General features: G+C 50.4%; 1 protein-coding gene across 4 annotated transcripts in view; it reads left to right on the plus strand.

Annotated features, from left to right (window-relative positions):
- The window catches only part of BIRC6 (baculoviral IAP repeat containing 6), a 3,097,233-nt gene that overhangs the window by 2,755,574 nt on the left and 315,542 nt on the right, over positions 1-26,117 (plus strand). For all 4 annotated transcript variants that reach the window (XM_069607902.1, XM_069607904.1, XM_069607903.1 and 1 more), the window contains one exon: positions 19,480-19,780. In XM_069607902.1, coding sequence (XP_069464003.1) covers positions 19,480-19,780 — 301 coding nt within the window. The remainder of the gene's footprint in view (positions 1-19,479; positions 19,781-26,117) is intronic.

The raw sequence follows: 26,117 nt of genomic DNA on the forward strand, positions 1-26,117 counted from the left end.
AGGACTAGTAGCAACTAGATTTGAGACTCCTAGATAGTGGCAGAGAACCCTACGTTTCTCAGAATGGCAAGCAGTAATCAAATAACTATATTCGAGACTCCTGGATAGTGGGAGGGAGGCCTAGGTTTCACAGAATGGCAGGCAGTAATCGAATAGCTAGATTTGAGACGCCTAGATAGTGGAAGAAAGGCCTAGGCTTCAAAGCAGCAAAGTGCAGCAGTTAATGAGATGGGCAGTGGGCTGCCCAGATGGGTTTAGTGATTAGGAAGAATTTAGCCAATGAGAGTGTACCCCGAGACCCCGGCCGGCCCATGGAGCTGAGGTTTGCTCCGAAGTACTTTAAGACGAGATAGCTGCACCCTTGAGATGGATGGGGGTGCAGATTCATTACTCCAACACCAACAATAAGGACAACTCAATGGTTTAGCAAAGGGAGTCTGTTTAATGACAAGTATAGAAAACGAGGAGTCATGGATATCAGCAGTAATGCGATCGTCCTTCTCGTTTCAAAACCCCAACGAGCTTCGTACAAGTTGTAACATTGATAATCAAAACTTGTCATCAACGTGTAACACTCAAAAGTTAATATGCATTTGTATTGGTTAGGAAAAGGTAACTTTACTATAGGTACTATATCTGTATATGGTAACTGAGTGAGGGGATTGGGTAAACACTGTCAGGTGGGCATCTAAGCCCTTCCTTCAAAATGACTACTGCAGACGTCACTAAAAGTATGACGTCCTATTGGTTCTAACTATAGGACCCTAGATTATTTGGTCCATTTTGATTGGGTTGACACCAACCCCATGCATACTTTTTCACTTTGCTTAGCAGCACACAGAATGGTCAGCCAGGTGCGTGGTGCCCTTTCGTCACGCGGCCTTCCTCCCATTATGGTTACAATCAATCTTTACTTTAATAGCCATGTGTCAATTAGTTCACTGTGGTTGGCCTCGAAACTGCATCTTCTGCCTGGAAAGGTTCTGATATCTTCATCTGGCCTGGTGCCATGCGTAGGTGTGAACTCTAGTCTCTTCTCTCTCGGCTGGTCACGTAATGCAGACACCATGAATTTGCTTCTTTTCCATCAATTTATGCATTTGATTTTCGTTTCACCCGCCACCTGCCTTTGCCTTCTTATCTCGACCTTTCAGAGGCAGGATATTCTGTTCTTAGTTTCAATTAAAAGTGGGTACTGTTCATAGCTTCTATTGGTATGACCTTGGTTCTCCTGGCACAAGCTGCATCTCCCGAGTTTCGATTCAGCCGTCTCTTCTTGTTTTGATAAATATGAATCTTTCTCATTTGGCTTTTAGTAACCTGGGTTGATTCTGCTTTTGTGCAAAGTAGAAATAAGCTTATAATAAAGTGCTTTGTTTGAGGTAGATTATGTATAATGGCGCTTGCCGCACTATTCTTCTACTAAGCATAGCAAGCCGCACTATTTTCTTAGCTTTCCTGCGGTTCCATGCATATTTACAGGTGTTAACTGGTTGAATATCGTTATCTTGTTTACAGCTTTAAACTTCTTTGCATTTTGACATCATCCTTTCACTTTAGGTTTACAATATCCTCATTCATGGCGTCTCGTCTGTGTCGTTCTCTGGTTATCACTTCTATCTGCAAGTCAGCCTGGGCCCTCGTGACGTCACCATTCGTCTTCAATTAAGGCCTTTTTGGTTTCTTCAGGGACTGTACTCAGACGATCTTCATTTCGTTTCATTTGCTGCTAAGGTTTTCTTAATGGATACCTTACTTGTTAAAGTGTTGTGGATAAGGAAGGTCGCACTCTGTACTCCCTTCGCTGGGCAGGGAACTGTGGCTCAGTGCCTAGAAAATTCTTAGGCCCTCTGACCCTTACTCCTCGTGCATCCCCCCTGGCTGGAATACTTGGTGAGCAGACGGACATCTTTGAACAGTTTAGAGGACATTGTTAGAATAATGGGATAGCAACTGTGGGGGACCTACTGCAGTACGGCAAGATGGTTGACTTCCCGACCCTCACCAGAGAATTTGGCATACATTGGGGTCAGTTTATATTGTATTCAGGCATGGCTAGGAGGATAGAAGGGAGATGGCCGGGCTTTCAGGAAGGCATTGATACTAATCTGGTGCTAGATACCATGTATGATGTGTCGGGGGGGGGGGGGGACATTGTTTCCAGGTTGTATGATCTATATCTAGGCAATCTCAATGAAATGGCGCTGGTAGTACCTATGAGATGAGAGGAGGACTTGTGAAGGGTTTTCACAGATGAGCAATGGAAAAGTCTTGTTATACACAAAGGGAGTCTCTAGGAATTCTTGCTTCAAACTTAAACAATTATACGTCACGCACAGGGCTTACCTGACCACGATTTGCTGGAGAGGGTGCCAAGACCTGCCCAAGGTGCGCTTACTCGAGGCTGGATATAATACATATGTTCTGGGCCTGGCCAGTGATCAGGAAGTTTTTGCAAGAGGTGACAGAATAAGCCGCCAAAGGAGGGATTCAAATGCACTGGTGGTCCCCAGAGTTTGTTTGTTGGGAATATTCCGAGGGGAAGGAGCCACACCAGGCATTTCTCTGGCATGAAGGGATTTGATTTGTGTGTTGGCAAAGTGTAGAATTGCAGTGGCCTGGAAATCAGCTGAGGGACCCGGTATTGAGGCCTGGTGGGCGATCACTGGTTGAAACCACTGCATGTTTTGTTGAGGGTGGATTCGGAAGGGGGCACACAGGGGCTGTTTCTCTAATGTACCTGGAAATGTGTGTTCAAAGTGGCCGCTTCGAAACAGTGGAAACATGTTGGTTTTGTATGTTAATACATTTTAATAAAAAACTTATAAAAAAAATATGATTTTTATCCTTGCCGGAAATGCTGTTTTTTCGAATATCCGCATTGCTCAGCACCGCCACCTCTGATTCGAACTCTTCTGATAACACGACATACTCCCTAAAGCTCACCAAAACTGTTGCTAGCATTGCTAACCGATGTTGAAACCACTGCTGACTATGCTGCCTATTTTCAAAACCCTCTGTTAAACAATGCTCAAATGCATTCTGCTGTGAATTACTGTGTTGTGAATGCTACCTCCTCACTAAAGTCTCAGAATAAGATGGCCAGCACTGCCAATGTTGCTGCCAATTGCACTGTATCTGACACTGCTAGCTCAGCCAAGGATATAACCTGCCCTATGCCCAATAGTACAGCTGTAACCGTTACAGCCCCTACTGCTGTTGCCCTTAACTACGACAATAATGCCATTTCCTCTACAACCCAAAACACTGTCTCAAATTTAAATTGCACCAAACCTACAGGTCCCTCTCTCTACCTCGCCTTGATCAATGCCCGCTCTCTACCTGCCCATGCCTTGGACATCCATTACCTCCTCACAACAGGCAACCTCAACGCCCTTGCGATCACAGAAACATGTCTACATGCAGCCTCAGGTTCTGCCCTCTCTCTAGTAATCCCGACAGGTCACACCATTTTCAGGCATGATAGCCTCAACGTCGGAGGCAAAGGAGTTGCCCTCCTAGCAAAATACTTCCTTTGTATAAGGCCATTCGACACCTCCTTCAGTGAGAACTGTGACATCCTATCAGTTAAATTGACCACCTCTCTGACCAACACAATCGCAGTCTGTCATCTACTGATGGGGGCCGATCTGTGACTTTGAGGAAGACCTTCTCCACATGCTAGAAGACAACATCAAGCCACCATTGCAAGAGATCCTCCTGGGCGACCTGAACCTTGGCCTTAGTGACCCTACTGACCTGCAAGCATTGTCCATGGCCAACTCTCTGAATTCCCTTTGGTTCTACCATCGCGTCAGCATGGCCACCCATTCCAAAAGCCACTCTCTGCACTGGGTTGCTGATCTCAATTGCCTTGGCGCCATTACATCCAACTCGCCTTGCCCGGGGTCTGACCACCACATTATTGCCTTCACTATCCCATTTTACCAGTAAACCAAACCTACTACCATACCGCAGTCCATGGCAAGTTGCTCTCGCAAACTAAAGATCACATCCTAGCCTTTGTCAATGCCCTCAAACAGAAGCACCTCTGCTCCCTAGATCCTAATACAGTAGCAGATCTCTACACCACAGCCTTAATTACCGCAATAGACACCATCACCCCCCCCCCAGCACCTAAAAAATCAAACCTGGCTGGACACATGAACTCATGGTTCATCCCAGATCTCCCTGAACTCTGAACCAAAAAACGTCCTGCTGAAACACGTGGGAAGAAAACACCATAAGGCTAGTGTTTATGAAGGCCTCCTAACTATACAACAAGCCATCATTCACACCAAAGCAACCACCTTCAATGCCAGAATAGCCAATGCCAAATCTGACGACGAGAATTATTCTCCATCCTCAGGGAATTGGAAGCCCTTAACACCCCACCCACTACCCCTTCCAATGACAAAGCATGTTGTAGCAATATACAGAATGCTATGCTACAAAAAAAATCGACACAGTTCACATAAATATTCTCACCAAACGAGCCTCCCTGAAACCTACTCGCTTAGCCACTGCAGCCAATTCCTCACCTACGGAAAATAGCCTAGACGTCCCACTGTTTCGCGTCCATGAAGTCGCTGAACTAGAAACCCTACACCTCCTAAAGAGCCTGAAACCCTCAAGTTGTAAAGGTGATATTTGCCCTGCCTCTCATCAAATATTGCGCCAAAGCATTGACACTCTTCATCACTGCCTCTTTCACGGCAGACCCGGTGCCATCTAGCCTCAAAGAACCTTAGGATCTCCCATTACTATTAAAAACCCTCCCTTGACTCTGCCCTCCCCAACAACTACCACCCAATCACCGCGGCCCCCTTCTTACAAAAAATCCTGGACAGAGCTGTTTTTCTTTTTTTTTTTTTACAGAGGATTCCCAGCCTGACTGGGAATATTAATGAGCATGTGAATCCGTAACTTATTCCTTCTATGCCTGGGCCAGAGTTACAGCCTTCCTTCCTTGAAAATGCCTCCTGAATGTCCACTAGGGAGCCATTCCCACAAGATTCAGGATCACTCCTTCTGCAGGAGATCTCCATCCTGCTGGGGAAAGGTGCTATAGAGCCAGGACCTGGGGTGGAGGGGAACCTGGGGTGGTACTCTCCTCAGTTTGTGATCCCTACGAAGGACGGAGGATTGAGACCCAGCTTGGACTTCAGATGCTTGAACAAGTTCCCCAGAAAGGACCAGTTCAAGATGGTCACTCTCTCCCAAATAGGATTGGATGGTATCATTGGACCTTCATGGTGCTTAATTTAATGTGCCTTTCCATCACAAGCACAGGTGGTAGTACATGAGGTTCGCCATTGGCAGTTCTAATTTTCAGTTTTGGGTTCTGCCATTCAGGCTCACCTCCCCCTCGCCACCCGCCCCCCCAAGGGTTTTCACAAAGTTAATGGCGCTAGTGGCAGGTAGTGTCGGGAGGGGGAGGTGGGTGGGGAGTGGGGGAGTCGCATCTACCCCTACCTGGGAGATTGGCTGATCTCCGAGCCAGTTCCCCCGAACAGGTCCTGGAGCATCTCCGCATCACCTGCCACTCTCTCCACAAACTGGACTTTGCCCTGAATTTCAAGAAGTCCCACATGAAACTTCTCAAAACCTTGATTTCATTGGAGTTATCCTGGGTACTTCCTCAGGGAAAGGTTCACCCTCAGAATTGAGGGCTAATCATATTCAGCAGATGGTCTTGAAGTTTCAAAATGCCCAACGTCTACCGGCCTTTGACTTTCCAAGGTTGCTCGGTCTCGTGGCATCCTGCATTTTTCTGGTGCCAGAGGCCCATCTGAGATTGAGGTCCCTTCACTGGGCCCTCAGATCCCAGTGGTCACAGTTCTCCAGCTTAACAGCCTATCTACTTCAGGTCCCGAGCAAGGTCATGCAGGATCTCCTGTTGTGGTTTGCGAGGAGAACGTGTTGAAGGGGGGGAACCCTTTTGGCAACCATGGCTGGAGATTACAGTTGTTACAGACTCCTCCCTCACAGGTTGGGGAGTCCATACCAGCGATCTGACAATTAGCGGTCGTTTGTCTCCATCTGAGTCCAAACTACACATCAACCTTTTAGAGCTGATCGCAATCAGACTAGTGCTGATAGCCTTTCTGCCCTCTGTACAGGGATAGAATGTCTAAAGTAAATGATATAGTTGGTACTCCTGAGAGGTGCGATCCCCAGAAAAGAATTGCAGTCAGTTTTTCAAAGTAATTTGATTTATTTATTTAGTATATTTTCTGGTTACACCATGTATTTGATCCATACATTCAGATCTTTTGTTCCATCCTTATAACATTAGTATATCTCCCAACACGTGTTTCCCCATAGCTTTAGCTATGGTTCCTCAGGAGAGATGCCTCGTTATTGCTTTCTTTGATCTTGATTGATATTGATAATTATGCTTTTCATTCACTTTTACAGGTATATTCCAATTATTCTTCTAGAATCTTATATTTAGGTTTGAACTTTTCTGGTAATGTGCCTTCAATTGGATGTGCCTCCCATGCATTCCTCATCGCCCCTCCCTTCCTACCCCTCTTCCGTCCGTGTATTAAACCTTCCTCCCTTACAACGTCTGCGCGCCATATTGCCTTACGAACCTCTGTGCTAATCATCAATCATAACTAAGAACTGAAATAACGGGTGCAGTGCGTGCTATGTATACAGTCCGTGATGTCTGTGAGGAACCTGAGGGCGTCCTCACTTCTTTCCCCAATATATCGTCCCCCCAGATCGGGGAAATCTGGGTGGAGGAGACTTGGGGAGTAGGGATGAGGCACCCTTGGGTGAGACACTGTATCCCCCATTTCCCTTTCACAAGGAGTCACACATCCCCCCAAGCCTTTATAGGGTATTATCATTATTTACCCTATAATTCCAGAAAGCACGCTCCCAATATACACCACTCTGGTACTGGGAGGGGGAACAAGGATGTCTAGTACCATGACCTTTACTCAGTAAAGGAACTTTGCCTGCAACTGGGGCTTCCAGGGCGATATAAATTGCCCACTCAGGTGAGGCTAATGAGATTACCTGTGCAACACTTGTAGGAGAAGCTGTAGGTGAGACCAGGAAGACTCCTCCCTGAAGTGTCCAGGAGCTGCAGAGTCGGAGCAGCAGAAGCAGGAAAGAACTCGGATGGCAGAACTGGTCTGCAACCCTCCAGGAGTCGGAGGGGCTCCTTCTCCGTTCACCAGAGGCGGCGGAGATCCTGTAACCAAGGCGCGCCGAGCCGGGAGTAGCGACAGCCACAGTACCCTGCCGACGCAGAGAGCAGTACCCAGAGACAGCACACCTGGACAGTCAAGTTTGAAGGACTTCGGGGCGCTGTGGGGATTGGATCCATTGATTGATTGATAGATCGATCGTGAGTGAGGGACCGTTTAGGCACTGTGAATGCCAGCCAGTCCAGCTTAAAATAGACTTTTGAAAATACGATAACTTGAAGGCTATAATTTGAAGGCTAAGAAAATTGAATAGAAGGATTTGTGAATACTGAACTGTGAATCAGATGAAATAAATAAGGCCAAGAAAGGACCGGAGAAATTGAAGTATTTGAAAAGTGTGAAACGCTTGTGTGCTTGGTGCAAATTCCAAGCTTGAGAGTGAACTGGGAATTTGATGACCATTTATGCAATGTGCTAGAATGGAGTGAAATGAAGCCTTATTATTTTTTAATACCGAAATAAAGCAAGTGTGATTGAATACAATTTGAATTGCAAGCAGTTGGTTACATTCACAAATATATACAAAGGAACTGTGAATTCTATAAACTGAAGAAAACAAGCATTGGCAAGTGCAATAAGAATATAAAGAACTGTGCAAACTGAAAGCGTAACAAGTGGCAAAGGCTTTAAGAATCTTCGAATCCAGGGGGGTAAGGGATTGTCGACTGCCACCTCCAAGAGTCTGTCTACGAATAGATCCAGCACGGCTACCCGGACAGGTGCAGAGGGCATCCAGCCTACCAGAGCTTTGTCTGTGGTCGTGAGTCAGGGCATTACAACTGCTGGCTGCCCGCCTGAGGGCTTAGCGCCTACCAGAGTGATCTCTGAGGCCGACCCCTCTGCTTCGGGTGCAAGACCCAAGCTGTATCCGCTCGTGTCTGAGGCCTCTCTTGGCCTCAGGCCTTTGTGCCCTTCCGCAAAGGGACCAGACTGCCTGTGAGGACTGCTTCTTCGTGCGCTTAATCATCCTCGTGCATTCCCCTCCGATCAATGGGCTCCTGAAGGACATTGTGAAGGAGGTCATCCCATAGGTGGCACTGCCCCGGGCCCCTGCTCTGGGTACTCCTCCCGTTCCTCCTGCGCTGCGAGTTCCTGCGCTGGTCCCTCCACTGGTTCAGGCCCTACCGGTTGGTCTGACCCCACCACCTCCTCCGTTACCACCAACGCCTCCCCTCAACGGCCGTTGGACCTGTCTGCGGCTCCGGACCTGGAGGTGGAGGGGGGGCCTGCTGGCACCTGTGTCCCAGGGCCCGGATTCCCCTTAGTCTGTGAAAAAAGGGTGGGTGAATGATGATGGCCAGGACCAGGAGCCCTCGGCATCTCTTAAGCCCGTTCATGACGGCCTTCATGGCCTGGCAGAGTTCTTAAGGGTCCCTCTTCCCGAGGAAACCTCCCAGGAGTCGGGTGTGCTAGCAGAGGTTTTAGGAAACGCATGAGTACCCGGTCTGGCATCTCCTCCAGAAGGATGTCCTGCAGGTGGTGCGCAAGGTCCAGGAAAAACCCAGGGCCAAGGCCCAGATGAACAAGAAGTTGAACAGCAGGTTTAGGCTGACGGTCGGGGAGCCAATCCTCCTTGCCTCCCACCCGCAGCCCCATTCCTCTGTGGTGGCTGCAGCCTCGTTGTATTCTAAACCATCATCTTAGTCGTATTCCTCCACAGGAGCCACTTCCAATTGCCTCTCTGAGGACAAAGTCCTCGAGTCTTTGGGAATGCGTTGATATTCCATCTCAGGACTGCGTCAGCGGCAAGCCAACGCAGACACCCTCTGGGCTGTGGCAGGAGCTCTGGGTATTTCTGCCTGACCTCCCTTCGGACAAGCAAGGCTTCTTCAAAGGCGGCCTGACAGATGCCCAGGCTGTTGGGCAGGACCTCATGGAGTCTTCGGTCTCCCACATCGACACAGCCAGCAGAGGCTTGTGCCTTTGGGTCGAGATGAGGCCGGCATGGATGCACGCCATGAAGTTTTCTTCTGACGTGCAGGAGCAGGTCCTGGATCTGCCCTTTGAGGGCTTGGACATTTTTCATTCGTGGACCGATGAGTTGACAAAGAAGAAAACCTTCACTAAAACCGCCAAGTCCTTGGCCATCTTGGCAAAACGAGGTCTGAAATCCTTCCCTCCATTCCAGGTCAGGACCGAGTTCAAGCCCCACGCTATGTCCGGATTCAAGGGGTTCCGGGACTGCGGTACACAGAGGCCTGACAGGTCACCCAGCGACAACAGGAAGAAGCAGCAGAGGATGTTGCACCATTTTTTCCACTACCCCTACTCGGCCTCTGACGCCAAGAAGCAGTGACGTCAAGGTCGGCGAGCAAAGCTTGCCTTTGGTGGGCCGTTTGGGTCTGTTCCATGACACCTGGAAGTGTCTTTTCAGCAGCCGTGGATCCTGATGAAAGCAGTGGCAGACCTTCTCTGCTTGGAAGGCCATCATCTATACCCTTATTTGGAGAACTGGCTGGTGAGGGCAGGGTCCCCCAAAGTGTTGGTGCACTCGTGCCAGAGATTGGCAGATACCCTTCATCAGCTGGGGTTTCCCTTCGACCAGAGGTTATCACAGTTATGCCCATCTCAGGAACTAGTCTTCTTAGGGGTGTGTTGGAACACTAGCGTTTAACGTGTGTTCCCCACATTCGACAGGCTTATGTCCCTCCGCAAGGCGGTTGGGCACTTTCTGGCTATCTCAACCACCTCTGCATGGTGGTTCCAGCACATTCTGGGCCTGATGGCCTCCTGCATGCTCACTGTACAGCACACTTGCCTCAAGATGAGATGCCTCCTGATCCACCTGGCAGCCTTTTTGTGATCAGGAGACTAGGGCTCCATAGGACAGGATCCCAATAAAACCGCTCCTGCTGCCCGATCTTTGCTGGTGGCTGATGGAGGACAATGTCTGAGTGGGAGCCCCCTTCACCCGACCAGAGCCTACTCTGATGGTGACGACGCACTTCTCCCTCTCGGGTTGGGGGGCTATTCTGGAGGGCTATGCGATTCATGGAGCATGATCTAGGATGGAAGCCATGTTGCATATCGATCTGCTTAGGGTAGTGGGCTTGGCACACAAGTCATTCTTGCCATTCATCAGGGACAGGTCTGTTCTGGTCCGGACGGACAATTCTACTACAATGTTTTACCTGAACAAGCAGGGTGACACCAGCTTCCCACACCTCTGCATGGAGGCGGTTTCGATCTGAGAATGGGCACTGACTGAGGGGGATTTGGATTTTGGCAGTCCACATCCCAGGGAACAGCAATGCAGAAGCGGACCAGTTGATTCGCTTGGGGTTCAACACCCACGAGTGGGAGTTTCACGACGACTCCTTGTTGCTGCTGTTTCAGCATTGAGGGTTCAATTCTTTTGCATCCCCTCTGAAGGACAAGTGGCCCCAGTTTGCTTCATGGGCAGGTCAGGGTTGGAGGTCACTGTAAGACTCCTTCCAGATCCGGTGGCACAGCTGCAGGTGTTATGCGTTCCCGCCCACTCCTATGCTCCAACATACCTTCCGCAACATCCGGCGCTCTGTGGGTTGCAGCCTCATCCTGGTTGCCCACCACTGGTCTTTGAGATGCTGGTTTTTGGATCTGCTGCAGTTGTGCTCCCAGGGTCCCATCCATCTTCCGATCCCCAGCAGGGGCTTCCTGACGCAGGAGGGCGGGGCAGTGCGATATCTGAACCCGGCCAAACTGTCCCTGGCGGCCTGGTTCCTGATCAGCTGAGGCTTCAGCATGCTTAATTTGTGGATGCCAACTGGGACATCATTCAGCTGGCCAGGAGGCCCTCGACTCGGTCCTAGTATAAGAGCAAATGGACTAGGTTTTGCCATTAGGTTTGTGACAAGGGTCTGGACCCTGTCACCTGTCCTTTGGGTGATGCATGTGTTTTGCAGACATTGGGTCTTAAAATAATTCCCCTGAGCATGTGTTTTCGGCAGCCAACACGGTTAAGGCCCACCTTAAGGGGTTGCCTAGGCTTTTTCCTCTGATGCATAGGTTGCACCCGGTTTGGGACCTCAATGTGCTTCTTGCAGCTCTGCACTACAAGCCCTTCGAACCAATGGCCTTCGGGGACATCCAGTTGGTAACATACAGACAGTTCTACTGGTGGCTCTCACCTCTGCGCGCAGTGTTAGTGAGCTGCAGGCGTTGGCCTTGTGCAAGCCCTTCACTACGTTTCACGACGACAAGTTCATCTTGTGCACTCGCGCAAACCTCTTGCTCAAGTTGGTCTCTCCATTTTATCTCAATCAGGAGATAGGCCTGTCGGTGTTCATATCGAACCCACAGTCACAGGTAGAGAAGGCCCTGCATTCCTTGGACCTCAAGAGGGTCCTCACGTTTTATCTCTCTGACTAAATTCTTCAGGAAGTCCAAGGCATTGTCTGTGCCTTTTGAGGGCTCACATCCCCCCTGCCCTTACCCACCGGCTCTCAGGCTTCCAAGGCTTGCATCGCTCGTTGGATGGTTCCGGCCATTTCGGAGGCGTACACGGGTATGGGCAGACAGGTTCCTGAGGGGATTTATGCCCATGCGGTCAGACCCAAGGCCATCTCGTTTCAGAGACATGCTTCTTGGCATGTCATCAGCAAGGCGGCTACATGGGCCACACCGTCGGCCTTCTATAAAGCACTACTCACTGGCCATCAGCTACGGGCATGATGCAGAAATTGGTCAGGTGGTTCTGAAGAACCTTTTTGCTTCAACCTAGATATGAGGCAGTTTACCACAGCTCCACCCTATGTTTCTTGTTCGGTAGAATCACCCACATGGATGGAGGAAAAGGGATGGGACGAATGAGTGAGTAAAGTTATTCACCGCAGTGACTAGAGTAAACTTTCCTCCATACGTCTGACCCACCTTCCCCCGCTAGTATGCCCATGGCCAATATCTATTAAGTGTATCCAGGTACCTAAGCGTCTGATGCGGTCAAAGGGGACTGCAGTGATGCGCATGGGAGCGGGACCTCGGCGGGGCGTTCCCCTGTCCGAGGCCGCACCTCTGCGTGCTATACTAAATTTAAAGTTGAAGATATTTTTCACTGCCAAAGTTTCTGGTACGGTCCCCATGTTGAGGGACACCCACAAGTATGGAGGAGAGGGGACTATGGGCTATGAGTACTCTAGTCACTACGATGGGCAACTTTAATTTTGCTTTTGACTACCTGACATATGCTCTCCTTATTTTCAGTTAGTTAGGGAAATACTACATTAATCTAGTTAGGCATTTTTCTAACCTTATTTTTATTTGAAGAAAGGTTTGTGACCCAAGTTTTACTCAGTTGTCTGTCTGCTTCCTGATGCCGTCACACTTCATGCGCGAGAGTGGATGGAGGCCGTCGAGAGGCATTGAGTGGACGATGCATGGTGCTCTCTGCTGAGAAAGTTTCCGAAGCAGCTGATGCTGGATGGAATATATCATAGAAGAGGAATACAAGGGAGGAATATCCAATCGAAAGAACATTACCAGAAGTAAGTAATTTATTTTATTTTTCTTTCGCTTTACATTTAGAGGCGTGCAGGGGCTGACTCTGGCCAGCGGCGCCACTCCCCAGTCCTTGTTTCTGCGTTGACCGGAGCAGACCGCTTTCACCAGCCCTCCTGGGTTTGGCTTTGTCCTTGTAATTCCACGCGCTCTCCCCCGGAAACTGTTTGTCTTTTGGTCTCTAATCGGGTACTCCATCCTGGCGCATGTCGACGTCATCGGGCTTCAGCGGGTGTCCAGCCTGCGAGGGGCTCATCCCTACGTCCGACCCCCACGCTTTTTGCCTCTGCTGCCTTGGCCCCGATCACGGCTGGGAGGATTATAATGCCTGTGATGCGCCTACACCGCACGCTCTGATGTACAGTTTAGCTCGGTAGAGAGAGTTTTTCGAACAATCCCCTCCAGAGAACTTGAAGAACTTAGTCAAGCACAAGTCAAGGCCCAAGGTAGGGCCACTGTTTTCAACCGCACCCCGGAAGGGCTCGTCCGAGCGGGAGGGACCGTTCAGGTTCCAGCACAGGTGCCGAGGCTGTTTCAGCTACCGGCCGAGGGGTCGCTAGACCCTGCCGTTGACATCGCTAAGGGATCGCAAGGTTCTTTTACTGGGTGTCCACCTGAGGGGCTTCACTCTACTAGCGGACATATGTCTGAGGGGGCACCTGTGCTTGGCAATACTCGCGACACAGCCAAAGGCACAACGCCTACCAGGCCTCATTCTGAGGTGTAGGGTAGGCCTAAAGCTCCACCGCCAAAAGTCCAGGAGGAGGTTGGGGCCCAGCGCGGCAAGCACCATGAAGCTGGCATGCGGCATACAGCCTGACAAAATGGTGCTCATCTGACCCCGCCCCCTTCAGGGACCAGGTAGAGGAACGAGTTTCCAGGTGGGACTGGTCTTCACCAGGTACGTGGCCTACAGCATATCCTTCTGCATCGCATGGCAGATACATCCCGCATGCAGCAAAGCAGAGTATGCCCTGGCCTCAGAAACCTCAAGGCCCTGTTCCTACTCCCGCACCACCTAGCACCCCACCGGCCTGTGAGGACAGGTTTTTTGAAAAGCTCCTCACTCTTATGAGGTCCCTTTGAGATATGATCAGGGACATGCTGCCTCCAGTCCTGCAGCTATCGCCATCATCCCTCCTATGGCTCCAGCACCACAGGCCCCCGTGCAGCACCAGCTGCCCACGCGGAGCCCCACGGTTCTGGCCCTCCTGGAGCCCAGAAGGTTCTGCATCAGCCTCAACAGCCTCCGGTCAGCACACCTCGGCCTTCAGCGCCCATTTCTTCTCCACCAGCTCCGGACCAGCAGGACACCTTGGTGGACGCTGATGAGGATGAGGACCCTGACACATCGTCTTCGGCCAAGGCATTCCATGAACGACAGGTCTAGCCGAATACTTGAATCCGAGCTTAAACAACCAGAGGGGGTGGGGGTCCTGGCCAAGGTCCACACTCGCCCCCCCTCACCCCTGTGGCTAGAACAGGGATTCCGATGCAGAAGTACAGTGTGGCCTTGGTCAAAAAGGGATGGCTTAAACCCCATTCGGCGCAGCCTTCCAATCGGTGCCTCAATGCCAAGTACAGGCAATTGGAGGGGGATCCACTCTTGCTGTCGGCACACCCTCAACCACACTCCTCCGTGCTTGCCTCAGCCTCACTCTACTCCAAGTCACAGTCTTCCTCGGCTACCTCGTCCTCAATGCTCGTAGACAAGGAGATATTTTTGGAGGCATATGGAAAGGTGGTCTTTTCCAACGCCTCGCTGAACCTTCGTCAGTCTAATACAGATGCTATGCTTGCGGCTGTCAATCAAAGGCTTTGACGAGAAATAGCCGACTTCCTTCCGGAACATCGGTGCAGAGTCGGGCACGCTTCATGGCAGGCTGGCGGAAGCAGAAATGGTGGCATAGGACAACTTGGAGTCCACAGTGGCTCATATAGACATGTCATCTGCATCGCCACGGACATGAGAAGGACTGCCTGGCTACGGGCTACCAAGTTCAACTCGGAAATCCAGGAGCGCATATTGGACCTTCCGTTCGAGGGTGGAAACCTTTTTCATTCCACCACATATGAGGAACATGATAAGAAGAAAAACAGTTCCCGACTGCAACATCCTTATCTATCCTCACGAAGTCCACCCCCAAGACCTACAGCCAGGCAGTTCCGGGGCTTCCAAGAATGAAGGTCAAGACAGCTGGACTGGTCTCCAAGTCAGCACCGCCGCAAACAGCACAGGGCGGGAAATAAGGGCTTCTTTCAGTCCCCATCCTCAGCCCCAGCCTTAGAGGGAAAGAAGGCATGACACGCTCCTCCGGGTTCACGTGTCTCCAGTAGGGGGGCAAGCTTGCCCTTAACGCACAATATTGGCCCGCGGACCCCTGGATCCGATCACTAGTGTCCACAAGCTACTGCCTACCTATCCCTTGCTCCCCTCCACTACTCCCCTCTGCTTCCACAGATTGAGACAATAACGGAAATTCGATTGCTTGTATAGAGTAAGGCAGTGTAAATAAGTCCTAGCATCCCAGAGGGATATGGGGTTCTATTCACAGATTTTCACCATACACAAGAAGAACGAGGCTGGCCTAAGAGTTGTTGGACCTTTCTACCTTGAACCTTTCCCTCCCTCTTCAAAAGTTTAAGATGGTTACCCCAGCGCTTATTGCAGAGACACTGTGCAGGAGTGACTGGATGTGCTCCCTGGATCTGAAGGATGCGTACTTACATGTCCTTATTTGGCAGCCTCATCTGTCCTTTCTGAGGTTCAAGATCATGGGCTTTCATTTCCAATACAAGGTTCTAACCTTTGGAATCAATTCGGCCACAGGGATTTTACCAGACTCATGAACGCAGTGGCAGCCCTTCTCATGGCCCAGTGTCGTCATGTCTACCCATACCTAGATGACTGGCTCGTCAGGGCGAGATCTCCGGAGGCAGTCCAGCACACAGCCTCATGAATACGCTACATGAATTGGGATTTTCCATCAATCTCAATAAATCGCAGCTGCAGCCTACTCAGAATCTTACGTGACTAGGCCTCATCTGGAATACAAGCTCCGAGAGAGAGTGTTCTCCTCGGAGGACAAGATCACAGCCATCAAGAGGGCTACGGGGCATTTTCTCAGCAGGCCTGTGACCTCGGCATGGTGGTACCAACACCTCTAGGGGATCATGCGGCATGTCACCTTACACGAGGATCAAAATGAGACGGTTGCAGCTGCACCTCGCAGCCTCCTGAATCAGGAGAGGGGTTCCCAGGCGGAACTTGACAGCATCCCTCCCCATCTGCACCAGGACCTATTCTGGTGGAGCACAGACTACAACTTGCGGATAGACTGACCCTTCAGGCAACCAGCACCGCGGCCCACCCTCACCACAGACTCTTCCTTGGAGGGCTGGGGAGCCACTCTGGACAGCCACAGTGTGCATGGAGTTTGGTCTCTTCAGGAACAGGAGGCACATATAAATTGGCTAGAGCTGAAGGCAATCTGGCTTGCTCTCAAAGCCTTCCTGCCGGTGATCAGTGGCAAGAGGATCCTCATTCAAACAGTCAACTCCACCATCCTGTATTACATCAACAAGCACCAGGTCTCCTCCCCTATGCACCTTGACAGTCAGCATCTGGGAATGGGCCCTGCAGAAGAACATGCACTTTAGTGCAAGCCACCTCCCGGGGGAGTCCAACCTGGAGTTGGAAAGGCTCAGCAGACTGGGTGCGGACAACTACGAATGGCAGTGAACAAACAAGTCCTTCAGGGGATTTTCAACAGATGGGGTCATCTTCAGGTGGATCTCTGTGCCACCTGGTCCAACAGGAGGTGCCCCCAGTTCATGTTCTTGCAGGGACAGGGCAGGGAGAGGGCTGGGGCTCTCTGGGCGATGTGATACAGATAAAATGGGACAACATGAACGCATATGCCTTCCCTCCCACTGCCCTGGTCCACAGGGTAATCTGCAAGATCAGAGAGGCCGGCCACCTCCGTGTCATCCCAATAGCTCTGTGGTGGCCTGCTAGGCCATGGTTCTCGGAACGACTCAGCGTGTCGGAACAGGCCCTGGTGCACCTTCCGCTGGGTGCAGCTCCCCTACTCTCACAGCAGGGAGGCATAGTCTTCCACCCTGCCCCTCAGAGGATAGCCCTTGCAGCGTGGTTCCTGAACAGGTCATATTAAAGCATCTGTGGCTGTCGCAGGCTATCCTAGACATCATACAGGGCGCTAGGAGCTACCCGACTTGGAGCCAGTACAAGAGCAAGTGGACTAGGCTTTGTCATTGGGCAGAATCAGTCAGTCGATCCTTTGACTTGCATGTTGGACAACGTGCTATCCTTCTCAGTACACCTCGCGCACTCAGTGTGCAAGTAGACACATGCCGCACCTATCAGGTGGCCATCAGAGCCTATAGGAACTCGGAGGAGGAGGTCTTTTCATCCTCCAACCCCATAGTTAAGACATTTGGCCTCACCAGGCTCTACCCACCTATCAAGAAGCCACACTGGTGTGGGACCTCAATGGCATCCACGGACATCGGGCTTGTCACCATTAGGGCAGCCCTTTTGGTGGGCCTTACGTCTGCACGCAGGGTCAGTGAAATCCAGGCACTGGTGGCTTCAAAGCCCTATACTACCTTTCATAACGACAAGGTGGTCCTTGGAACTCATCCTGCATTCTTACCTAAGGTAGTCTCCTCGTTTCACCTCAATGAGGAGATAGCGCTACCTATTTTCTTCGCGGACCCCAAGGACGAGGCACAGAGGGTTCTGCCCTGTCTAGATCTCAGGCGTGCTCTTACATTCTACCAGGACAGAACCAAGAGCTTCCGCAAATCGGAGGCTCTCTGTCACCTATCAAGCTTCCAAGGCATCCATAGCAAGATGGATGGTTGTGGTCATCAAGGAGGCTTATGAGATGCAGCACAAACCACACCCGGCAAATATGCCCATGCTATCAGGGCCACGGCTGTGGCTTTTCAGAGGTATGTTCCGTGGCAGGTCATTGGTAAGGTGGCTACATGAGCCACGCCTTCGACCTTCTGCAAGCACTACTGCTTGGATGCCAGCTCCAGGTCGACCGCGTCATTTGGTCAGGCAATTTTAAGAAACCTGTTTCCTTAGGAGGGTCACCTCTCCACCCTGGGGCTACCATCAGTTGTAATTGCCCATTCAGTATGGAGGAAAGGGGACGGGATGTAGGAGTAATTATAAGTTACTCACCGTAGTGACTAACATACTCGTAGTCCCCTTTCCTCCATATGTCCCAGCATCCTCCCCTCTTAATAAAACTGGTGTCATTAGGCAATGGTAATATTGTCAAAGCGTCAAAGGGGACTGAGCTGTGGCGCCGGTGGGGGGAGTCAGGGGAGCGCGTGATCCCAGGGCTGTGTCCCCACGCACCTCTAAATTTAAAGGGGAAGAAGCTTTTTTTCTGGTGAAAAAGTTTGTCTCCTGCCCCTAGAGAGGCACGCCCATGCAGTCTGGAGGAAAGAGGACTATGGACTTAGGAGTACGTTAGTCACTGCAGTGAGTAACTTATTTTTCGGGGGCGAGACTCGACTTGGAGGCCGCATACTTCCACATCGCCATTCATTGCAAGCACCAAAAGTTCTGCGTTTCGTGGTTCAGGGGTCACATTAGCAGTTCAAGGCCCTTCCCTTCTGCCTGAAATCGGTGCAAGGGTGTTCCCCAAATGCTTGGCCCCAGTGGCAGCAACGCAAAGGGATCCATGTCTACCCTGACCGGGACGATTAGATCTTCGGTCCCACTGCCGCATGCTGGCAATCCAGAACACCACGGAGAGCATCTGACTTTGCTGGGATTCTCAATCAACTATCCGAAGTCTTGCGTAGTGCCATTGTAGAAGGCACTGTTCCTAGGTGCCCGACTCAACAGTCTTGTGTCTGCCGACTCCCTCGGAAGAGAGGGTGCAGGCCATCCTGGGAAAGGTCCAGCGGCTGTCGACATCTTCAGTGGCAACAGTCCGGTCGGGACACTTGACAGTGGGCATTGGCTGATCCTGGATGGGAGTGGGGAAACACTGGGACGAGTTGAAGACATGGAGAGCATGTAGCATTGTGTACCAAGTAGACTGTGGGTAAGCATGGTTTGCAAGTGAAGTTCGGAGTATTTATTCCAGTGAGGGTGAGTCCTGATGGGATCCCAATGAACAAGTCAGCATTCTAAGAATTCAAGGAACATTAACTAGGTGCCTGTCACACAAATTAAATTGGTCATCAGATGGAAAAAGCACAGTGGGGCACTAATAGCATTGGTAACCCCTGGGGGCAAATCTGTCGTGCAGCAGTGAGCAAAGCTTCAGTGGAGGGAAAATGCAGAAGGACACATAGGGTGAATCCCAGCAAGCAGAATCTCATTAGGGCATGTTGAAGCAGTAACGTATGAGCTAGAAAGCAGAGTGTTAAGCAGGTCAGAGAGTGGTGCAAGCAAGTAATCCACATGTAGCATGGCATGACCAGGCATATAAATAGTCTGACAAATCTACGCAGAAAGTGCTTGATAACCTTTGAGTCAGTCATCCTTGTGCAATAGGCATTAAGAGAAGAGACTGTGTCCATCAAGCCAATCAATGCATTTTTCCATTGTTGAAATAATGATTCCCTTAAACTTTCACTTCTCCGAACTCTAACTTTTGGTAGAATGTGACCTGAACTCAGACATGAATAATTTCCTTGGACCAAACCATTTATTAATGATTTAAATAATTATTTTGATTGCATTAACGTGTTTCCTTACAAAGACCAATTTTTCTTTTCATTTAAGGTGAGCGCTCCCGTTGTTACCTCCACGACGCAAGAGAAACCAAAGGACTCTGATCAGTTTGAATGGGTGACTATTGAACAGTCCGGCGAGCTAGTTTATGAAGCTCCAGAAACTATTGCTGCTGAGCCACCCCCTATTAAGTCAACTGTACAGACAATGTCTCCAATACCTGCTCACTCTCTTGCTGCCTTTGGATTGTTTTTACGTCTTCCAGGATATGCAGAGGTTTTGCTAAAAGAAAGGAAACATGCTCAGTGCCTTCTGAGGTTGGTGTTGGGAGTTACAGATGATGGTGAAGGAAGTAAGTATTTAGAAATGCAGCGCAGCCTTATCTTTTGTGGCATGCAAAATGGTGGGGGATCTCTTCTCTATTATCAATTCCTTTTTTGCTTACCACTCACAGAGCGTACCCCATTTTCTTTCATATTTCTACTAGTTTTTTTCATTATACATTTGAAGATGCTTTGGTTCAAGTTTTGCAGACCATCTAAACTGCGATTGTTATGTAGGGTTCTATGCCAGAGCCAAATTAAATGTAGTTGATTTGTTCAGACAACTATACCAGCGCTGATGCATATTGCTAGACTACAATGCTAAAGCAGTTTGAAAGTGTGTTAGGTCAGAATGAAATTTTTTTGTGTTCCTTTTGATAACGTTCTGCGTCTCTTCAACGTTTTGCTTGCTTTCTTATTTTTTTTAGCTTCTAGTTTTCTATTAAAATTACTTTTGCTGAAGCCATTTGCAAATGCAGCTCCTTTTCAGTGTATCCTTGGTAGTCCATATAACATCTAAGGCAGGGGTGCTCCTTGCGCAGCCCATTTGGTCCCAGGCCGACTTGTCCAAAAAGTGTGGGGGGGAGTAGCTTGTGGCATCTGTAAATTTTGTTTGTGGTTAAACCAGGTTATAGCCTTAATACTACTTCACTAGTCTAATGCCAATATGAGGTTGTCATTTAGGTACTAATGCATTTAAGTCCTGCACCCCGGTAATTTTGATTTTAGCCTTTACTTTGTTTGAGCCAGAAGGAATGAATGAACTAGCCAATGCCTCCATATGCTCTTTTAGAGTTCACAAGGACTTCTTGGTTGGCTTAGATTCCAGTTTAAACTGGATGAGAAACCCCGAAACACCACAATGCACATCTTTGTGTGCCTTGGCGAATGGCAGTTTCGCTGGCCACCACTGATAGGCTGTCCACCAGAATGTTGTATGCTCAACAGTTATTCATTGGTGGTCAGTGTTACCTGTCCCTCCATGTGTAAGTGTTTGTATCTGGGGAGACCCTGTCCAGTTCTAGATAAATGGATTCCTTGTCCGCAAGGATACCACATCTTTGATATCTATCGCCCAGTGCAGATGCTCTTTAGAAACCTTTCTACGACCAGCGGGACTCTGTGTCTGCTGCACCTGGCTCCTCTGCGTACCCTCCCCCCCCCTGTATATGATGTTGGGGCCAGAATATATAGAGGTGCGGCTCTCCCTGGATTCAGTTCATTTTTTCACGTACACTCTGCTTGTTTCAGGAACACTGCTTCATTTAAAGTTGTTTTTCTTTCCATTTCGTGCCATATTGAATACTTCAAAGTCCTCTGGTTTTAAACCTTGCATCGACTGCAGGCATCATATGTTCATCTACAGTCCTCACAGGATATGTCTGTATTTCCTCGGGGAAGAGCATGACGCGCAGGACTGTGGGTTGTGCCAGTTGATGCACCCTAGGGCACTTTGTGAGAGGGCAGCAACATTATTCAACTTTCTCCACAAGGAGAATGGCGATAAATTAACCTGTTACAGGTCCCCCGGCACACTGTTGAACTGAAGAATGGTCCCTAGTCCACACGGACAAGATGAAACGGCACTGCAAGAGGTCTAGTTCTCCCTGCGGGTCTTCCTAACACTGCTCTTCTTTTCCATTAGGAAAAGAAACTGCTCCAGGCTCTCCTCTGAGGAACATGCACCACAGGAACTTTTCCCACCCAATCATCCACTCCTGAGGAATGAATGGAAGGCCTTTCGGCTGAAGATGCTGGACATTTTCACTGTGGATCTGGCAACTTCGACCTCCTCCCCATTGGTGCCATCCATGCTGGGACGAGCTGGTAGTGACTCTGCCAGATCCCGCTACCATACACCCTCAGGCTCGGACACAGCTAAAACAGACAATGATCTGTGTCGGGCCACACCTCTATTCCATCTTCCGCCGTCAGTCTTCCAGCTCTGACTACTGTCTGTGATGCCAGAGTTCCTTGGTGTAGGCTCTGCTCCCTTGGGGTATATTTTCTCGAATTGATGTTTTTGCGTTTGAACCTTTAGGGAAGTTAGGGTTTCCCTGTAGAATTTTATGGAAAAGAGGTTGACCTGGTGTATCTTGCAGCTGGTGAGCACAATGCAAAGTGGTCTAGACCCTTGACCAGAATTAACCTTTCTCCCTGCTCCTATACAGAGTAAGCCTCTTGCCTCCTTTCAAAGCCTGATAATTAAGGTGGTTGATAACATATGGTTGATGCACCTTCTAGACCCAAGGTGCAGTGTGATCCGACAGATATTCTTGATGAGGATCCACACATAGTCTGTACTGCCCTTTAACCTGGCAGTTGATGCACCAATCTTGGAATTGTGGTCGAAACCAGCCTGCGCCCCAACTGTAGACTGTAATCTGGCCAGTAAGCACAGGGAGGCCCCTTCTGATCCACAATGCTGGTATACTCATGCCGCCTTAAAGAGTCTAATTCAGGAGGCCACATAAAACCTGAAGACCATGTCTTTCCCCTTTTTGCCCCGTACCAGGAGAGCAAGACGCTGGAGGTCTGGGGATGAAAGGCTTTTGGTTCAGGCAGCCTGGGCCTATCAACCCCGCTATTCTTTTCGTCTTTGTTCCGCAATTTCAGAAGCTGCTGCACTTCTCCCTGCAGGTGACATGATGGGCTTTGAGGCCCTTGTAAATGGTGGCAAGGAGGCTTCATGTCAGATTATCCATTCAGGCCTAGATACTGCCTACTGTCTGGCTAGTACGATGGACACTGGAACAGCATTGAGGAGGTACTCATGGCTGAGGACCACTGGTTTCACCCCGAATGTTTAAGCCAAACTCCTGGGCATGCCGTTGGTTGGAAACCATCTGTTCGGGATAAAGGCGAATGAGTCTCTCCAGGGGTTTCAGGCTTCAACTGTGACTACAAAGTCTCTGGAGCTAGCGGTTCAGCAGCACCCTTCACTGCTTAAATCCACGGGACCAGAGGACAAGCTCTTTATGTCAAGCAAGTACATCACCATCCAAATACAGGTGGGGCAGAGGTGCTCTCAGAGAAGGCTTATCAGCCTCTGCATTTCCCTCAGCAACCCTGGGTGGGGACTTGGGGAGCAGGGTTTAATGTTTGGCAAGGAATTGATTCTTACCACATCTGACACCTGGGGTTTACAAAGTCGTTACTGCTAGAGGAGGTTAATCAGCTTCTACCAAAAGGGGCAATAGATCCAATGCCCTGCTCAGAACAAGGCATGGTCTGGTACTCCACTTATTTTCTGCTGCTGAGAAGGACGGGGGCTTAAGACTTATTCATTATCTAAGGCTTTAAAGTCTGTACTTGTGCAAAGACAAGTTCAAGATGGTTACTCTGGCAAAGATTCTTAAAGTCCTCGACCTGCAGGACTCGCTGGTATCCCTAGATGTCCAGGGTGCCACCTTTTGTATGGCTTTTGTGAATGAGCACATGAAAGTACCAGAGATTCTCAGTGGGGGCACTTCCACTACGAATGCAAAGTCCTGACGTTTGGTCCATCTTCAGCATCCAGGCTCTGCACCAATCTGCTGGCAGTATTATCAGCTCACCTCAGAAGAGAAGGCATTCATGTCTTTCTGTAGCTGGACTACTTGCTCGTCCGAGTTCGCTCGCCAAACCAGGTGGCACGATCTTACTCCCATCTCCCTTTCCTCCAAGCTGTATGGGTGTCCCTCGCGAGGAGCGGGAAACAGAACCTTTTTCACCAGAAAAAATAGTCTTCCCCTTAAAATTTAGATACGCCCGGGGGCGCTGCCCTGGGAGCATGCTTTCCCCTGACTCCGCCCACCAGCGCCACTCCTCTGTCCTCTTTTTTTCCATGGCAACAGGAACAGACCACTTCACCAGCGCTCCTGGTGTAGGCCTGTGGCCTTGTAATTCCACACGCTCTTCCCCGAAAAGGCTTTGTTTTTTTATTTGTTTTCTGTCCTAGCAATTTTCAGTAAAGACTGTCCTTTTGGTGCCACTCCCCTCCCCGGCGCATGTCGACGACGGCAGGCTTCTGCAGGTGTCTGGCCTGCAGGGGTTCCTTCCCCACGTCCGATCCCCACACACACACTCCCTTCGGTGCCTTGGCCCCGACCACAGCTGGACCTGCTGTTCTGCGTGCCACGTGCTAACCCCACAAGCTCTTCAAAAATGTTTGGCCAGGTGGAGGGAGCTGTTCGAGAGATCAAGGATTACATGAGGAGGAATACCAGGCCCAAGATAGGTGCCTTGTTCTCCTCCGCACCCCGCAAGGGCAACTCCTTCCCAGGGAAGTGCCCAAGTGGGAGGGGCCTTCTAGGTCCTAAGACCAGCAAAGAGACCAAGGCTCCCAGAGCTACCGGCCAACAGGCAGAGGGGGTCGCAAGATCCTCCCGGTTCTGCCCCTGCGGGGCTGCAAGGCTCTGCTACCGGGGACATCCCAGAGGGGCTTTGCTCTACTACCGGTCTCGTGCTGAGAGGGCGCCTCTACGCAGCACTACCTGCGTTTTGGCCAAGTGCACTCCACCTCCCAGGTCGCTACCTGAGGTGCAGGGAAGGTCCGAGTCTTTGCTCTTCAGCATGCATGGCGGAGACGGGGCCTGGCTCTTCAGGCACCACGCAGCAGGCATGTGGCATAACAAGATGGCCGCCAGGCCAGACAAGAAGGCGGCTCGCCCAGAGCTTCCTACTTCAGGAGAGCAGGTATGGGAACGCATGTCTAGCTGGGACTGGACCACTCCAGTGACCTGGTCCACTTGTTACCCGACCACACCTTCACAGGGGCGGCGCGCAGCTCCCAGCGTGCGACGGCACGGACCGCCAAGAGATCAGCAGCCACAGGGCCCGGTTCCCAGACTGCCAGGCCCTCCCCCTGCATGCAAGGATGTGTTCTTCAAAAAGGTCCTTACCCTCATGAAATCACTGCAGATGGACACCATCCTCAGGGGGGTCATCAAAGACATGCTCCCTCCAGCACCACCCCAAGCTCAGACTGTGGTCCAGACCCCGGCCCAGTTCAGCCCTTTGTCACCGTGCTCACACCAGTCACTTTGGCTCCACCTCCGCAGCAGCCCCCGGCAATGCCAGTCAGTATGCCAGAGCTGCCTGCACCCAGCACGCCTCCGACAGCTCCTGACCTGCAGGACACAGCAGGCGACACCGACGAGGACCGGGATACTCCCTCGTCATCTATGGCCTTCCACGAGAGGCTGGTGGGTGTAGCAGAATATCTCGGTATTCCGCAGCCACAGGTTGAGCAACCTGATGCAGATGTTCTGGCCCAGGTGCTCACCCTTCACCCAGCCACAAGAACTGGTATCCCTCTGCAAAAGGACGTAGAAGCCCTGGCCAAGAAGGCATGGGTGAAGCCGTACTCAATGCAGCCTACCAATAAACGCCTCAATGCCAAGTATAGGCAGGCGGAGGGGGACTCCCTCATTCTGGCGGTACCAGCTCAACCGCATTCTTCGGTTATAGCTGCGACATTCCTTTACTTCAAGCCACAGTCTCCGTCATCTGTACCCAACTCAGCACTCCTAGGGAAGGAGGAAAAGCTGTTGGAATCCTACAGGAAAAAGATTTACTCTGATGCCACTCCATCTGCACCAGGCCAATTCGGACGCTATGCTGGCAGCAGTCGATCAAAAGCTGTGGCGGGAGATTGCGGATTTCCTCCCAGAGCTCCAAGCACAGAGTCAGGTGCGCTTCAGGGCCGGATTGTCTGAAGCCAAAATCGGGGTCCAAGACATCATGGAATCCACAGTTGCTCACATCGACACCACAGGTAGAGAGATTTGTATCGCCACAGATATGAGGAGGACCGCTTGACTCAAGGCGACCAAGTTTAACCCCGATATGCAAGAGCACATTCTAGACCTGCCATTTGAGGGGGGACTTGTTCCACTCTACTATGGACGAGGAACTTGACAAGAAGAAAAATAGACAGGGAAAACCTTTCCAATCCTGACAAAGTTGGCGCCCAAGACCTATAGCCAGAGTCACCAACACTCTTAAAGAGCTCGTACCTTCACTGGCTTTAGGGGATTTTTAGGTGGTTTCAGGAGCGGGGCCTGGCTGTTCCGTCTCCATCTGAGCTGCTTGTGACCGGCTTGCTGTGTCCTCCTTGGCACCGTCAGTGCTCTGATGCTTTCCATCGTGGTTCATCTCAGGGGGTGGTCCTTCATCTGGGTTCTGGTGTACTGGCCCTGGCACCTTCTGGGTCATGCCTCTTTAGAACCAGAATCCCAAAGCACCACGTAAACGGACCCAATCCTGATATCTGATGCTCAGCCCTGTACTTCCGGGACTGTTTATTTGTATTTGTTTATTATTTATATCGTGCACCGAACCCTGAGGTAACTGGGTGCTGGAAAAAACGTAGGTGTTACGTAC

Source organism: Ambystoma mexicanum, chromosome 4q (genome assembly GCF_040938575.1).
Source record: "Ambystoma mexicanum isolate Mex_15411 chromosome 4q, UKY_AmexF1_1, whole genome shotgun sequence".
NCBI lineage: Eukaryota > Metazoa > Chordata > Amphibia > Caudata > Ambystomatidae > Ambystoma > Ambystoma mexicanum.